The sequence below is a fragment of the Sceloporus undulatus genome, chromosome 2 (genome assembly GCF_019175285.1).
Source record: "Sceloporus undulatus isolate JIND9_A2432 ecotype Alabama chromosome 2, SceUnd_v1.1, whole genome shotgun sequence".
Lineage (NCBI taxonomy): Eukaryota > Metazoa > Chordata > Lepidosauria > Squamata > Phrynosomatidae > Sceloporus > Sceloporus undulatus.
In genome coordinates this window covers 20759262-20776890 of record NC_056523.1, presented here as the reverse complement: position 1 = coordinate 20776890, position 17629 = coordinate 20759262, and the positions used below count along the sequence as shown (strand labels likewise).

General features: G+C 43.1%; 2 protein-coding genes and 1 non-coding gene across 3 annotated transcripts; 2 read left to right on the top strand and 1 right to left on the bottom strand.

Moving 5' to 3' along the window:
- The first annotated feature begins 1118 nt into the window (after positions 1-1118).
- LOC121923984 (zinc finger protein RFP-like) lies at positions 1119-12789 on the top strand. Its single transcript, XM_042454988.1, has 7 exons — positions 1119-1623; positions 2067-2162; positions 3778-4008; positions 5386-5408; positions 6717-6832; positions 8121-8180; positions 9928-12789. The coding sequence occupies exons 1-7, from the start codon at positions 1204-1206 to the stop codon at positions 10443-10445; spliced, it is 1464 nt and encodes a 487-aa protein (XP_042310922.1). The 5' UTR covers positions 1119-1203; the 3' UTR covers positions 10446-12789.
- On the top strand, positions 10953-11058 carry LOC121924545. Its single transcript, XR_006102650.1, has one exon. It is a non-coding gene; the product is annotated as a U6 spliceosomal RNA (small nuclear RNA).
- Positions 12782-16475, bottom strand: LOC121923999 (zinc finger protein 239-like). Its single transcript, XM_042455038.1, has 2 exons — positions 16355-16475; positions 12782-15053 (listed from the first exon to the last, which is right to left on the bottom strand). Exons 1-2 carry the CDS (start codon positions 16362-16364, stop codon positions 13924-13926), a joined length of 1140 nt encoding a protein of 379 aa, XP_042310972.1. The 5' UTR covers positions 16365-16475; the 3' UTR covers positions 12782-13923.
- Positions 16476-17629: the final 1154 nt, after the last annotated feature.

Here is a 17629-nt window from a genome sequence, read left to right as displayed (position 1 = left end):
ATGATGATGATGATGATGATGATGATGATGATGATGATGATGATGATGATAGCAGCAGATACACAGAAGATCTAATGTTATTATCTAATTTTTGTTGCCCTTGAGTCGATTTTGAATCATGATGATCCCATGGAAGAAACATCTACAAGACTCTCTAACCTCCACTGCTCTGCATAGCATAGGTCTCGTAAATTCACACCCCTTAGTTCCTTAATAAAGTCCATCCATCTGGCATATGGCCTTCCTCTCTTTCTACCGTTGACCCTCCTTGTCCATGGATTATTTATTTATTAAAAGTATTTATATCCCGCTCTTCAACCAAAAGGCTATGAGAGCAGCTTACATTTTTTTAAATTAGACATTTCCCTGCCCTCAGGCTTACAATCTAAAAAGACAAGACACAAAAGGAGAAGGGCATGGCGGTGGGGAAGGGGTAAAGACCAGCAGATCCTCTCTCCCTCTGATGCCTGGACCACAGGCAGATGGACTGGAGGGAGAGCTCTTCTCCTTTTCAGGCAAAGCCTGGAGCTGGCCTGCTCATCTCTCCCTCTGGATGATGGTGGATGGAGGGAGAACCTTCTTCTTTTCAGGTGATCCACGGCTTGAAAATATTCAGAAAAAGCATAAATTCCAAATATCAAACCTTGATTTTCCATTTCATATAAAGAACAACATTTTATTATGTCATTGTATTGAATGGGATTTGGGCATCCACAAATTTTGTTATCCATGGTAGTACAGTGCACCTGCGTCATGTAGTGCGCGCGCCATTGCAACATCCATCACGCGGCTTTTAGTGTATGCTGAAAGCCACATAAAAGGTGCCCACATATGACACGGGCTTGAGCATACGCGCTATTTGCCTTACATGGAGGGGTCCGGAACAGATCCCTGTGTAAGGGCGCACTGCAGTATGATACACCTACATTTAAACAGGCCAATGTAAATGAATGCAGGGGCTGCACGGGGAGGGGCAGAGTTCCTCCTGCTTTATCTCTCATGGTTTCCTTATCTCTCACAGAATGGGAAGCTCAACATTTCAGGGAATTCAGTGATTCCAGAGCTTGCTTGAAAGTGAAACTGTAGAAGAGAGATTTTGGAGAGAGGAAGTTGCATTCTTTGCTCCTCCTCTTTTGTGGGTGGATATCCTAAACTTTGTTTCTTTCTTACTGTGTTGTTTGCAGATAAACAGTCGGGCCAGTTATGGACAAAGTGGACAATCCCATGGAAGAGCTCCAGAAGGCCGCCATTTGCTCCATCTGCCTGGAATATTTCAAAGACCCAGTCTCCATACAGTGTGGGCACAACTTCTGCTTGCGCTGCATCACAGAATGCTGTGAGAAGGCCAAGAGACGGTTCTGCTGCCCTCACTGTCGAAGGCAAGCCTGCAAGAGGGATTTCAGGCCCAACAGGGAACTAGCCAATGTGGCCGAAGTAGCCAAGCGGTACAAGATGCAAGCAGAAGAGGCGGCTGGAGAGAAAGCAGTGTGTGAGAGACACCGGGAGCCCCTCAAGCTCTTCTGCGAAGATGACCAAGCCCTCATCTGCGTCGTGTGCGATAGATCCAAGGACCACAGGGCCCACACCGTGCTTCCCATAGAAGAGGCTGTCCAGGACTACAAGGTATGGAGTAACCTTTCGAGTGACATGGAGCGCTGCATTTGGACCGTCTACTAAACTCTTTGTGGGTCTATTTAGATGGTGGAAATAATCCAGGTAGAATCTGTGTTGAATCTTTGTTGTTCACAGGCATTTTGAATCCATCTCTGACAGCCCCCCCCCCTTAACCCAAGATAATTGATGTCAGGTTGTTCCCCTGAGTTTTTCTAAAAGATTAGCATTCTTGGCTGTGTGAATAACCAATGGGAATATAATCCTTCAAGTTGTCTCTAGAAGATTCAAAGTGTTTTTGTTTACTATGCAAGGCTCACCTGACCTGGTGGTCACATTTCACAAGTTCATATTGTTAGCTTTGGGGAAAAATGTGTTAAAGCATATCTGTAGTTTGGCTAGACTGACTCTTCTTGTCCCTTTTCTGACAAAAGCATTTAATTATTTTCCTTCAGGAACAAATCCAGAACCAGTCACTAAGTCTTAAGCAAGAAAGAGAGAGGCTGCAGGAACTTAAACAGGACACTGAGAGGATGACTGGGGAGGTACTGGTAAGTGATGGGATCAGGAGGAGGGAAAGCCTTGAAAATCAGTTAATAGGTTAATCTTTTGGCAAGTAAGGCATGAAATTACAGCTTTATTACACTACTAAACATTTAAAAAACAATAATTAAAATATATTTTTGAAAAAAGAAACACAGTGGTGGTAACACTGTAGTGCATGGTCCTGCTTGAAAGCAGAGAAGAGATCTTTGGAAAACAGGAAGCTGCAGGAAAATCCTCTGAATAGAGAATTTCAGTGGCTAACAAGTCAGGATCTCACTATTATTGCAGTATAACCACAAACCATATATATAAAAACATCAAAAAAGGGTTTCAATAGTATAGAGCCTAGAAAACAAAGCAGGAAAAATAGTGATTCTCCTGGGAAGTCTTACTTTCCTCTTGCCCCTGCTAAAGCACTGGAAATACTATGGTCCTAGGGTGCATTTACACTGTAGAAATAATGCAGTTTGACACCATTTTAAGTGCAGTAGCATCATTTTATGGAATCCTGCATTTTTTAGTTTTACAAGGTCTTTACCTTCTCTGTTTTGTATTTCACAAAACTACAAATCTCAGTATTCTGTAGGATGGAGCTATAGCGCTTATAGTGGTATCAAACAACATTATGTCTACATTGTATATGTACCCTATGGCTTCTCTGATAGACATTTCCTTGGGAATCCCCAAGGGAGGGACAACCAGACCACATGCATACAGTATTCCACTATTCAATAATCTTTACAGTGAAGCAGAATAAAACATTCCCACTCAAAGTTGTTGCTGAACTATAGTGAGAAAGCGGGTGATTGATGCATTATTTTCAGTGTGAAAAAAACTGGGAGCACCACAATATTGTGTGCTAAGGCTGAGGCAAATGTGGAATTAATGCACCATTATAATAATGCAGTAGCATCATGTAATAAGCATCCGAGTCATGAAATTCACAAGGTGACCTGGGGCAATTGCTTTGTCTGTTACCCTGGCCTACCTCACAGGGTTGTTTTGGGGAGCAGATGAGCCAAATCCACCACTCTGAGCCAACTGGAGGAAGGACAAGATATTTATAAATATTCCTTGTAAAGAAATAAATGTAAGTATCTAATAAGCCATTGAAAACTGTTGCCACACTAATCCAGATACATGTGTACTGTATTCAGTTTTCATCTTAACCTGGTTTTGTGGTGTTTGAGCGTTAAGATGACTTAACTCTTTCATCTCCAGCCTTCAATCATCTCTCATTAGAGGACAAACAGTTCTCCATCTGCTATGGCTGGTTTAGAAAACTGGCAGGAGTTATCCTGTCTTCCATTTTACTAGTGCCTCCATTCTTGAACTCAAGCAGGAGCAGGGGAGCAAGCTTTCCTTATGATACTGCACAAATAGAAACCCAGAAAAACAGAGTGCTGGCCCAAAATATTTGTCCTGAGGTGGTAGGAGCTCTTAAAAAAAAGAATAATAACTTGCATAAAATATTTTATGTTGTGAAACATGCAAAAACGTGGTTTCTGGAGAAGCACAATATTCATTCTATCATCACCTCATTCTGCTGCACATGTAAACTAGCAGCTTCATTGTCCATAGCACTTTAATGTTAGTGCTATCTCATCCTTGAAATTACAGGAGACGTTAAATGCTGAATGGAGGAAGGTGACCTCTGAATCTGAGTTGTTACATCAGCTTCTTGAAGAAAAAGAACAGGCTCTTCTGGACCAGCTGAATGAGTTGAAGTTGGAAATAAAGAAAGAGCAGAAGGAAAATGACACTAAATATTCTGAGAAGATGTCTCTTCTTGTGGACTTGGTCAGTGAGATGGAGGAGAAGTGCAAACAGCCGGATAGTGAATTCTTACAGGTGGGAATCCAAATTTTTTGCCTTGTGACAGAAAACAAACAAACAAACAAACGTATGGGGATCTGGGACAATTGGATTCAGCATTGACTAGATGTGAGATATTATACACTAGGCAATGTACATCTTGGCAAAGGTGTGAAGGATCAAAGCATTTTTTTAAAAAAAAAGAATGTAACAGTTTCTGTTTTCTGTTGATGAGTTACTAAGGCATGTTTGTTTATACCATCTAAGTTTAGCAATCATTACTTCATCTTCTTGTGTCAGAGGTAGGAGTCATACAACTGTCCAGAAGTTGCTGAATTGCAACTCCTAGAATTCCTTATCCTCGTCTGTATTCGCTAGGGCTGATGAGAGCTGCAGTCCAACAATATCTGGAGGGCTGTACAAATCCCATCCCATTTTATGTGGTAAACTGCAGATGCTATTTATCGACTATGAAAAAGGTATTACTTTGTCCTGAACCTATTTCAAAATGGTGCCTTTAAATGACTTCTGAGATCTAGTTGTTGTTCCTGTTGTTCTTCAAGTTGTTTCTGACTTAGAATGACCCTAAAGCAACTCTATCAAGGAATTTTCTCGGCAGAAAAAAAAAAGGATTATCAGCAGGGGTCCATTCATGCTACACAGCTATACCACTATGATTCCATTTTAACTGCCTTGGCTGTATCTCTGCCAGAGATCTCTGGTGACTTAACAGACTACAATCCCTGGGATTCCATAGCATGGAACCTTGGCAGTTAAAGTGGAATCAGAACCCTATAATTATGTAGTGTGAACCTGCAGATTGGTGCACAGCCAATTGTTGTTCAACACAGAGTAATAGAGATGGATAAAATTTCACAGGCCACTGCAGGAGTCCACAGCAAAAGCATCCCTGAGAGGCAGCCATTCAACCACAGTATAAAATTCCCCGACAAAGGTTGTGCCCGTGGCGGCTGAGATAGTGACACCTTTGCTTTCTGATGGTTCAGTGTACACAAAGTTTATTTCAGTAACAACATTATTAAAAATATTATGTCTAAAATTACCTTCAGACTATGTGTATAAGGGTATATGAAACATAAATGAATTTCATATTTAGACTTGGGCCCCATCTCCCATCACCTCTGAACAAATTTTACCAAGAAAATCCCATGATAGGTTTGCCTTAGTGTCATCATAAGTCTGAATCAACTTGAGGGCACACAACACACACACATATACGTCCGAGATATCTCATTATGTATGTGCAAATATTCCAAAATCGGAAAAAACTGTTGTCCCAAGCATTTTGGATAAGAGAGACACAACCTGTAATCTGTTCAATTCTCAAACAGGTCTTACTGGCAAATACATTCATAGTGTTACTCTGTTTTCTCTCCTTTATCACATCTCCAGAATGTCAAGGATATATTAAGCAGGTATGTAGATTTTTTCTACTCTTATTTTTACAAAGAGTCAGAATGTATATTTGTGTGGGCATATACAATTGCTTGATTCCAGAGTGCTCACTGTGAAATGTATAAACCAGCTGCACTAAAAAGCTTTGACAAAAGTTTCCCATATTACAACAAAAGGAACCAGGTGGATGTTGGGAAATAAAGAGTTGGAAGAATAGCAGGGACTATAACTCTCAGAATCCCTCTGCTGGAATATTCTGGGAGCTGTAGTCCAAAAAAGTAAATTTTCCTAGCTGTGGCAGGAGATGAACTATGAGGAGTGTAATAAATAAATAATAAATAAAACTTTTATTTATATACCGCCCTTCCTGAGATCAGGGCGGTTTACAACATAAAGCAAGCAAATAACAATTTAAAAACAGTAACATCTTCACAATCAATATAAAAACAAGACAAAACAAAAGCCCCCGTTAGCCAATCCTCTTGCAGAGTACAAGGAGTACAAGGAGGCCTGCTAAGACTGTGATTGGGGGAATGCGATCTTAAACAGAAAGGTTTTAACATCCATCTTCAGGCCAGGCCTCTCTCCTCCTCAAGATGGTGGTTGGAGGAGGGCTCTTTGTCTTCAGGCCAGGCCTCTCTCCCCCTCAAGATGGTGGTTGGAGGAGGGCTCTTTGTCTTCAGGCCAGGCCTCTCTCCTCCTCAAGATGGTGGTTGGAGGAGGGCTCTTTTTCTTCCAGGCCAGGCCTCTCTCCCCCTCAAGATGGTGGTTGGAGGAGGGCTCTTTGTCTTCCAAATTGTGGGTGTGCAGCAGGGATGGGGAATGTGCGGTCTACAGATGTTGAACTGCAATTCCCTCCATCCCTATCCATTGGCAGTGCTGGCTAGGGCTGATGAGAGTAAGTCCAAAAGTCTACAGGGCTGTGCATTTCCCATCCCTTCAACTTTGGCAGGTGGCTAGGACAGACAAAAAAGTAGATAGGTATGTAGGAAGAAGGGAATGATGATATGGATCAGTTAAGAAAAAAATGTTTGAAGGAGACTGAATATGTGCAAAGGGGGGAGTGCAGTGAGCAGAAGGGAAAGCTAACATGGGGTGAATAGAATAAGTGAATGTTAGAGGGACTGAAAGAATTCTAGACCATGAAAACACATGATGAAAGAAGTAAGAAGGCGAAGCAAACAGACCTGAAAGTGCATTTCGATGAGCTATAGCAAGATCAACTTGCTGAAGTGACTTCCTGTTTAGTATTGGGCTCTAAAACGATCTCACTCTTTTAAAATATGTTTGTACAAGAATAAGTCAACTGTGGATTTTCTCTTCTCTAGATCTAAGAAGAGACATGTTCATCTACTATCAGAGACTCCTCTCGACTTAAAAAACAAACTCAATATATTTGTTAAGAATACTGTTTCTCTAGTGGACACTCTAAAGAAATGCAAAGGTAAACAAGCATTGACCAGCTCTGGATTATTGCCAGTGTTCTTTCCATCTTTTCTATCTGTAAAAACTACTAAAATCCTTAGGTCATCCAAGCTTCTTCTGATTGGATCTCTCTCTTTTTGCCACATCTGTTTTTGTCATCTTCACAAGGAGAAGGATGAATAATTGGGGGCATACTTATCAAATTTGCAGATGACACCAAATTAGGAGGAATAGCTAATACTCCAGAAAGGATCAAAATTCAAAATGACTTGAATAGACTAGAAAGCTGGGCCACAGTTAACAAAATGAACTTCAACAGGGAGAAATGTAAGGTACGGCACTTAGGGTGAAAAAATGAAATGCACAGATATAGGATGGGGGACACCTGGCTTAAGGAGACAACATGTGAAAGGGATCTAGGAATCCAAGTAGATCACAAGTTGAACATGAGTCAACAGTGCGATGAGGCAGCTAACAAGGCCAATGTGATTTTAGGCTGCATCAATAGAAGTATAGTGTCTAGATCAAGGGAAGTAATAGTGCCACTCTATTCTGCTTTGGTCAGGCCCCACCTGGAATATTGTGTCCAGTTCTGGGCACCACAATTCAAAAAGGACATTGAGAAACTGGAGCATGTCCACAGGAGGGCGACTAAAATGGTGAAAGGTCTGGAAACCATGCTTTATGAAGAACGGCTTAGGGAGCTGGGGATGTTTAGCCTGGAGAAAAGAAGAAGGTTAAGAGGTGATAGGATAGCCCTGTTTAAATATTTGAAGGGATGTCATATTGAGGAGGGAGCAAGCTTGTTTTCTGCTGCTCCAGAGACTAGGACCTGGAGCAATGGATGCAAGTTACAGGAAAAGAGATTCCACCTCAACATTAGGAATGACTTCCTGACAGTCAGGGCTGTTCGACAGAGGAACACACTCCCTGGGAGTGTGGTGGAGTCTTCTTCTTTGGAGGTCTTTAAGCAGAGGCTGGATGGCCATCTGTCGGGGATGCTTTGATTGAGATTTCCTGCATGGCAGAATGGGGTTGGACTGGATGGCCCTTGTGGTCTCTTCCAACTCTACGATTCTATGATTCAGGAAAGAAATGACAGGCACGCAGAGAACGTTTAAATTCTTCCCTCGTGTCCTGACTTTTGTCTCCAGTTCTTCTCTCTCAATCCAGTCTTATTGTGTGTCCATCACAAATGTAGTTATTGCCTTAATAGCACCAAAATATGTAATGTATCAAAAACCTTGCAGCATGAAAACGTAAGTCTTACTTCTCTCTCTCTTTCTCTCTCTGCTTTTTTCCCCTAGCATCTTTATTAACTGAACACCAAGAAAAGGAAGAGGCCGTGTCCTCAGCAATAGCTATAGGTATGAAATAAAGAAAGATGGGTTTTTACACTAACATAGTCCATTAGCATAGACCATTCCCATCATTATAGATCCCACTACAGATCATAACTTAGGTATTTGGGATTCTGAAATAATTTGTTAATGGAAGAATATGCTGCTTGTAATTGATATGGGATAAGAAAAGAAGGAACAAATAAATACAAGAGCAAATCAGACCTGAATTTTCCCTAGAAGCTAAAAAAATGAGGCTATGGTACTTTGCCCACATCATGAGAAGACATGATTCACTAGAAAAGACCCGCTTCAATCCAATACAGGGAGAGGCAGGATATAAATAAATAAATAAATAAATAAATAAATATGCTTGGAAAGACAAAAGGCAGCAGAAAGAGAAGAATACCATACACCAAATAGATAGACTCAAACAAAGAGTACATGGTCCTAGGTTTGCAGGAACTGAGCAGGTCCACTGAGGACAGGGTATCTTGGAGGCTCACCAGAGATCGAAGTTGACTTGAGGGCTGTTAACAATGACAATAAAGAAAAGAAGGAACTTTTCAAGAAAGACATAAATGTCCAAGAAAGACATCTGTCAGGGATGCTTGGATTGTGAGTTCCTGTAGGGTAGAATGGGATTAGCCTGGATGGTCCTTGGGGCTCTTCCAACTATGATTCTATGATTTTATGAAATAAAAACATCAAATAAAAACAGTGTAAAATTACATAACAACAAAAACAACTATAACAACTTATTTATTTATAGCCCGCCTAATCATGAGGAATCCGGGCGGGTTACCCCCCCCCCCCCCCATAGAAAACCACCCTGTCTTGATTATATGTTTAAAGCCTGCTTAAATAAAAATGTTTTTGCTTGCTGCCAAATTGGGGGGGGGCAGCGTAAATTTCCATGGAAGGAAGTTCCAGAGGCTGGGAGCAGCCACCGGGAAGACTTTCTTCTCTCATGTCCTCACCAGGCAAGGCTGTGATGCTGGTGAAACAGAGAGAAAGCCTTCTCCTGAAGATCTGAAATGGAGCAGAATCAAAGACTTTAAGAAAATTGGCCTGGGCTAAAAAAACAAAGCAGGAAACAATCTGACTGAATTCTGTAAGGCCAACAATTTTTTCATTGCAAACACAACATTTTTATGACTGCTAATGGAGTTTAAATTTTACTGTCCTATGTCTCGGTACCCACATGTCCAAGAAGGGAGTGGCCTCTGCTTGCATTAATGACACAAGCTGGCCTCTAAACCAATTGAACTACAACAGAGACTATTGCCATTACTTTTTTTTCTCCTACTGTGTGATTTTTAAAAATATCTCTTGCCTGATGAAGAAGTCAGTGAAGCTTTGGGATAAGCTTGCATGATATGTTTTGTGCAGTTTGGTTGGCCAATAAAGGCATTGTTCTTTTGTGGCTTTTGGCTATCTCAGGAACTCCAGAGGGCTGAATGGGAACTTCAGGAAAACCCAATTAAATCTCATGGCTGCTGATTCCCCAGTTCTGCATTTAATAATTGCACTTACTATTTAACAGTGTTCCTTAGACTGCTTAATGAGCCTCAATGAACCACTTATTTTCTGCCATGATACTGAATCTGGGTCACTGGGGTGTCCTTTTAAACCTTGATTTTCAGTGGTGGATTGGCCAGGAAGGCTCAGAGCTAAAAGACTCCACTGTAAGAATTGTGCATCATCCTTTGGTAATTGAGTGGTGCAAGCTGGCTTGGCTTAACCCTTCTATTCCTTTGTTGTCTTTCTGCAGCAAATGTGACTCTGGATCTGGACACAGCAGGACCCTACCTCATCCTATCTGACAACAGGAAGAGTGCATGGTTGGGAAACAAAAGGCAGAAGCGTGCCAACTCTTGGGAACAGTTCAGCGTGTACCCCTGTGTGCTTGGCTGTGAAGGGTTTATCTCAGGGAAGCACTCCTGGGAGGTGGAAGTGGTGGAAGAGGGCTGCTGGGCTGTGGGGGTGGCCAGGAAGTCCGTGAACAGGAAGACGAAATTAAGATTCCATCCTGAAGAGGGGATCTGGTCTTTAGAACACTTGGGGGCCAACCATTACCGGGCCCTGACCTCCCCTCCAACCCCTTTGCACCCTACCAAGCCCTACAGAAGAATCCTGGTCTGCCTGGATTATGAAGAAGGAGAGGTAGCATTTTTTAATGCTGAGAATGGGGACCGGATCTTTACGTTCCCCTCCAGCCTTTTTTCAAAAGAGAGACTTCATCCTTGGTTATGGGTGGGGCTCCGATCCCAGCTCAGATTACATCCCTAGGTTGGCACAGACAAGAGCCTAGCATTTTGTATTGCAGTTAGATTCATGTACTAGAGTTATGGATCTGTAGCAGCTCCATGTTCAGTGAGACTGTGTAGTCACAATCTTGGCACTATTTCTGTGATCAGAAATGCTACCTCAAACCCACCTTAGCAGCCAGCAGCCACACAGAAGAAAGAAGGTCAGTTCAGCTACTGTCTGGGGTGCAAGGAGGATGACTTTTTCAATCCCCTCCTGCTGGGAAGGGATGCAAGAGAGGGGTCCCACTTTGACTGTGACAGCCCCACTTGCTGGTGGGAGCAGGCTGGAAAGTCATAATCCTTGTGCCTTGATTGGCAGCTGAACAGAAGACCTCCTTTGTTCAATGTGGCTGTTGGCTGTTAAGGTGAGCTTGGGTGGTCAGGCCAGCAGATGTTAGCATTCGTAACTAAGTATACAATGTAAAAGTGTCGGTGCCTATTTTTGAAATGACCAACACCAGCAGAAGTAATGGCCATTGATTTTATTGGTAGAGAAAATGAGCCTGTACCATCTGAGAAAAATGCACCTGTTCTGTTTAGCATAGCCCCTGTGCAAAGATGACATACAAATTTGTGAAGTGTTCCATATTTTTAGTTTTAAAATTTAAATTTTAATAATGTTTTAATCGTTTTAATTGTTTAATTGTTTTTTAAACATTGTAGTTTTCATGTTTCATACAGTTTTAACTTAGACTGTTTTAAATTTTGTCCCTGTACTGGGAGGAAGGCGGGATATAAATAATCTGTCCCCCCTACTCCTAGCACTGTACGTTTTTACCTTTCCAGACATCTACAGCATTGTGATGGCAAACAGACTTCACATCTAGTTTAAATGCAAATCTGTTTATGCACTTCCATTTTAAGTTTTAAAAGCTACAGGAGCTTGTTTCGATGGCCTAAAAGCTACCTGTTGAGATCCAAGGCAGGGCTTGGAGAACCATGGCTTTTGAGCTGTCGCTGGACTGCAACTCTCAGCATCCCTTGCCTTTGGCTATGTTGGCTGGTGGAAACTGCAGTCCAAAAATCTCTGAAGGGCCTTGCTCTAGGGACAGCTAGATGACCTATAGGTATACCAAAGGTGAGAATGGTGTAGATCTCCAGATATTGTTGAACCGCAGCTCTCAGCATTCCTCACTAATGGCTATGCTGGCTAAAGCTGACAGGTCTTGGCTGCACAGTGTTCACATTTTTTAAAGCCCGCCTTGTAGACAGCTTTCCCTCAGGCCTCTTCACTCCTACAAATGCTTCAACCTTTGAGGCATTTGTAAATTACAGATGCTTAATTTCTGGAAATTCTGAAGAATGAGAGATATATGTATTTAGCATGAGAGGACAGATCTTATTTATGGAATTATTCTGACACCTTAACATCTGAAATTTGTACTTGTTTATCAGTCTTGAGTATACCTGTCCAACTCAGTTATGAGAAAATTAGCTTGTCCTGTCATGATTACATAGTTATAAAATATATTCATGGTTGTCAGCAGTTAAATAAGGTATATTTTCAAGTGCCTAACCCTAACACCTTGATAAAACTATATTATTTGTTTCTTGGTAAACTGTTAAACAGCTACTGCAGGACAACATTGAAAAGGCACATACAACTTCAAGCAATACTACTAACATTCAATTCTTCCTAACCTTGTGTCTCCATAGTTACTAAACTACAACTCCCGTTACACAAAATAATATTGACCATGCTAAGAATAATGAGAGTTGCAATCCAGCAGCAGCTGGGCACTCAAGGGCACCACACCTGGGACAAATTTAATTTCCACTCCGCATTATGGTGGACCCCTTGAAATGAATGGGATCTGCTGTGGCTGAGCATGCATTTGAGCCCTGGTCTCTCAGGGTCCTCCTAGTCCAGTAAACTACACCATGCTGGCTCTCAAGTGCATGCATAAGACCCCTCAAAACTAAATCAAAAGCTGGAATGGTGCAGCCCTTGAGATACTTTTGGAACTCCATCTCCCAGCAGCATTAATTGGCATAGTCAGTGGTGAGGGGTGCTGGGAGCTGCAATTCAACATCTGGAGGACTGCACATATTCCATCCTTGTCCTAAATGAACCCATCATGACATGACAGATGTTGTATTAGCTCTCATGGATACATCACAGACAACAAAGTGCTGGTGTCTGCGAATCTCATACAACCTAACTCCACACACCATCTGATGATTTATGTGGGAATTAAAAAAAAAAAGCTCCTCCAGAGTAACCTGGAAAATCTATGTCTGGATTCTGCAGCAAATGGAAACAATTCATTGTGTGCATCAATAGTTCTCTTCTAAAAATACAATTTCTCTTCCTTGTTAAGACTAGCTGTCATTTAATGTTTTATTAAGAAACAGGAAAAATCCTGGCAGAACATAGTTATTGGTGTTAAATTCATTTAGAAAACAGATGGATGGAAGTGAATGAAAATCAGACCCATGGAAAATAAGCTTATTCCAGTTTAAATTATTATTTTCTTTCTCTGTATCACCACTACTTAAGGCATCCGGTCCTCATCCCCTCCATGAAACATCACTCACCAATTATATCACTCATGTTTAAGCTTGGACCAAAATGATTTCTAGATGAGAGAAACATCACCTTTACCTCTGTTGTTTGAAATATACTGTGCATTGCACACTCGCATAAGACACATACAAGGCACAGATTTCAGCACCTCAGGAATCTCATGTTCCATTAAAAAAAAAAGCCAGGTTTCTAGACCTCTTGCAGCAGAGATAGGCTTAAATGCATGTGAGCAACACCTGGCAAGATCTCAGAAGCTAGTCAGGATTTCTTACTGTCAAGAGGAAAATGCTTCTGGATGTTGAATCTCTCTGTCCATTCCTGTGACCCAAAGGGAAAAAAAATAAAACAAATACAGATAAATTTGCATAAGGCAGAGGTGGGCAACTGGTAGGTCTAGAAGCCACTTTTATACCCCAGGACCCTCTGGGGACCGCATGGATTTCTTAAAAATACAACAAAACTCCTAAAGTGAATGGAAGTCCATTTCTGGTTTTCAAAAATGGGTAATTTTTTTGATGTTAAACATGATGCCTTGAAACTTATTTACAAGGCAATTTTTTGCACCTGATGCTTCTGGGGCAGCAGCAATTTACCTTTTTTTGGGGGGGGGGCAGAAGCAGGTCAGTCTGGAGATCTGGAGGGCCACAAAAACATCCTGGAAAGCCATGTACACCCCAGGGTCTCACTTTACCCACCCATGGCATAAGGCATTGAAGAGCACAAAACTCAGCTTCCCTTGATGAAAAATCTGAACTGCCTCAAAGCAGAATTCCCCCCCCCCTCATCTTGAAATGCAGTCCTCTTTGTATATCAATCTGTGCAGTTCTCTGCATGTTTACTCAGATGTTAAGACCCTCCCGGTGCTCAGTGAAATAGAATCCTAGGTTTGTGTGCAGCCTTCATAATATGTAACAACAGCAGCTCTGTCACCTCAAGAAGATTCTATTTCTTGTCCAAGTGGAGCACTCATGTTTGCATCTGGATTTTTGGCTGTTCCTTTAAAGTGGACTCTCCGGTGACTGACCAGGTGGGAGCTCTGGTTGAACCTCTTCCCGCACTCAGGACACTCGTAAGGCTTCTCCCCCGTGTGGATTCTCTGGTGCTTGTTCAAATCTGAGTTGCGGATGAAGCTCCGCCCGCACTCGAGGCACGTGAAGGGCCGATCCCCCATGTGCATCCGCTGGTGGGCCAGGAGGGCCGAGCTGTAGCTGAAGGTCTTCCCGCACAAGAGGCATTTGTAACGTCGGTCCTCCTGGTGGGACTTGCGGTGGACCAGGAGCTGGTGGATCATGCGGAAACTAGCCGGGCAGTCAGGGCACGCATGGTGTTTCTCTGTGTGGGTCTTCTGGTGAGAAATCAGGTGGGACTTGTGCCCAAAGCGGCGGTCACACTCCGTGCAGATGTAGGGCTTCTCACCTGTGTGGGTCCGCTGGTGGGCTGAGAGGTTCGAGCTGGTGCTGAAGCACTTCCCGCAGTCCTGGCACCCATAGGGCTTCTCCCCCGTGTGGGTCCGCTCATGGGCCCGCAGCTGTGAGCTCTGCCGGAAGCCCCGTCCGCAGAGGGAACACTTGTAGGGCTTCTCCCCTGTGTGGATGCGCCAGTGCTTGATCAGGACCGAGCCTTCACTGAAGCACCGCCCACAGTCTGAGCAGATGTACGACTTCTCTCCTGTGTGGGTCCGGCGGTGGACGATGAGGGCCGAGCTGGTATTGAAGCTTTTCCCGCAGTCTGTACATTTGTATGGCTTCTCCCCAGTGTGCAGGCGCCGGTGGGTTAAAAGGCTGGAGCTGTGGCGGAAGCTTTTGTTGCACACGTTGCACTTGAATGGCCGGTCATCCAGGTGGACCTTTGCAGGGCTGTTGTCATAGTCCAAACAGATCACCCCAGCAAAGGTATCCTCAGGGACCTCCAAGTCCTTTGGTTGGCCTTTGGGATGCTCAGAATCCAGAGAGTCTGTGTTCTCCTCTAATAGCATCTCGGGAAGTTCTGCAGCATCAACTGGTGTAGGATCCATTGGCTGGGGAGTGCTCTCTTTGTTTTCTCTCTTGATCCACTTTTCACCTGCAAGAATTAAGAGAGCCTGCTGTCATTCATCCATCCATGTACCAGAATGCCAAAGCTCATCTGAAATATATGTGTATGTACCTTCAGGTCATTTGTCGAGTTATGTCAGGGGTGGGCAAGGTATGTGACGCCACCAGGGTGATTATACTGCCCCCCAAGGCCTCCCAGAGCTCAATTTTCTTGTCCAACCTCCCTAGGAGGACCATTTATCCTTTTCCAAGACATTTCAACCTTCTGTCCAGGAGGCATTCCAAAATGTCCTCCATTTACAGCATGACTAAGAAGCATGAATTTACATTTCTCTGTGTGTTTTAGCTTTTATGTTGGGACGTCCTCCATTTTTCTTGAATGTCAAACATTTTGTGGTGCCTTGTCTTCCTTTGCCGCTAGGTCATCTGGTCACCTCTTCCTCCTAAATGTGCAAAGGGCATTCCCAGCATGTTGTGCATATATGTGTGTGTGTACTGGACCAATTTAGGCCCTGGGCAATTTTTCTTTGAAACAAGAAGTGGCTTGCATTCTCTACCTGTTTTTTTTTTAAAAAAAAGACCTCTCAAGGGCCTAATGTGGCCCAAGAATGTCCAAAAACATTGGGAAATTGTTTTCTATGCCATCTAGAGCCATGGTTCCCAAACTTTGGTCCAGAATTAGTTAAACAGATTTAGGTCAATAGAAGAATGGTTGCAATGTGCGTTCAAGTCATGTCTAGCTTATGGCAACCTTAAGGTGATCCTGAGAGCCAGTGTTGTGTAGTGATTTGAGTGTTGGATGAAGATGATGGATGATGATGATATTTATTTGTATCCCGCTCTTTTCCCAAAACTAGGACTCAGAGCAGCTTACAATATTAAACAAACAAACAGAGGGCAGAGGGTTGGACTGGATGGCCCTTGCGGTCTCTTCCAACTCTACGATTCTGTGATTATTATTATTATTATTATTATTATGTTTATTTGTATCCCATTTTCCTCCCAAGACTGGGATCCAAGGCAGCTATGACTCTGGAGACCCGGGTTTGAATCCCTGTTCCAGCATAAAAACCCATTGGGTTGACCTTGGGAGACTCACACTCTCTCAGCCTCAGAGGAGGGCCATGGCAAACCCCCTCTGAAGAAACCTTGCCAAGAAAAAACCCATGTTAGGTTCACTTTAGGGTTGCCATAAGTGAGAAAGGACTCCAAGCCAAAAGGCACACAACAACAATGCCTGGCATGTGATGTAAGACAGGAATTGCACAAAAGCACTCCCATCAATCAGTCAATCAATCCTCCTCCTGCATGATCTCCAGGTTGACTCACCAGCTTCCATGGCTCCTCTTCCTCTTTAATTTCTGGCCCCAAAGAGCCCCCAGGATCCAAACTGGTCCCCCCAGATGCCTCCCATTGCTGGGTCAGACTCCTCCTGCAGCCTTTTGTGTTGGCCTCGCTAAGCACCATGGGAAATGTAGTCTTTTGGTGGGTGGTGCTTTTTCTTGGCTCCCTGAAAGGCACTCTGGGAATTGTAGTTCCTTTGGCTCTTCTTTGCCAGGACGCTCTTGCAGGGTGAACAGATGTCAAGGACTGCAAAGGAGCCAAAAGGAGGACATCCCAGGAAAAATGGAGGACATGAGGCCAATAACAAATAACCTGTGCAGGACATTCAAGGAAACATTGTCCAAATAACAGTTAAAAAGACTCCTGGGAATCTTAAATCCACGCTTCCCAGCCATGATCCAAATGGAGGACATTTTGGAATCCCTGCTGCACAGAATGGTTGAAGTGGAGGACGTGTCCTGGAAAAGGAGGACGCCTCGTCACCCTGTGCCCTTGAGCTTCTGAGAACAATGAGCCACTGGCTTGTTGTTGCCTGCCTTCAAGTCCTTTCTGACCTATGGAGGCCCTGTCTGTCCTGGGGTTTTCTTGGCAAGATTTGTTCAGAGGGGCTTTGCCCTTGCCTTCCTCTGAGGCTGAGAGAGTGTGACCTGTTCTTGCCCAAGGTCTCCCAGTGGGTTTCCAATTCCATGGCCGAGCGTGGATTCGAACTCTGGTCTCCAAAGTGGCAGTCCTCGAACACCCAAACACTAGGCCACACTGGAGCCAGAACTAGATAATGCACATTATTATTAAGCTTGATTTATATTATAGCGCATGATAGGGTCACCATAAGTCGGTGAAGGTGCCCAACAACAACAACACAGCTGGAAATAAACCACATGAAACGAATTCACATTTATATTATTGTCTTTTAGCTTTTGTTTGGCAAGGCCCTCCATTTTTTCTTCAGTGTCCTACATGTTGCGGGGCTTTGTCCTCCTTCGCGGCTTTGGCATCTGGTCACTTTGGGCAAGGAGATAGACAGAACCGTATGACCCAAAATCTGGGTCCCAGTTCTGAGAGAAGAGCAAGACATGATAATAATAATAATAATAATAATAATAATAATAATAATAATATCTTGCCTGATGAAGAAGCCCATGGAGCTTCGAAAGCTTGCAACAAGTGTATTGTGCGTTTCCGTTGGCCAATAAAAGGTATCACTGATGGACTTTCAAATTATTATTAACACTATATTATATTATATTTACATCCTGCTCC

Excerpts from the sequence above, each read along its gene's own strand:
- LOC121923984 (XM_042454988.1), top strand. The coding sequence starts at position 1,204 with ATGGACAAAGTGGACAATCCCATGGAAGAGCTCCAGAAGGCCGCCATT. Across the intron at positions 2,163-3,777 it reads GGATGACTGGGGAGGTACTG|GAGACGTTAAATGCTGAATG; the intron begins GTAAGTGATGGG and ends TTGAAATTACAG. Across the intron at positions 5,409-6,716 it reads GTCAAGGATATATTAAGCAG|ATCTAAGAAGAGACATGTTC; the intron begins GTATGTAGATTT and ends TCTCTTCTCTAG.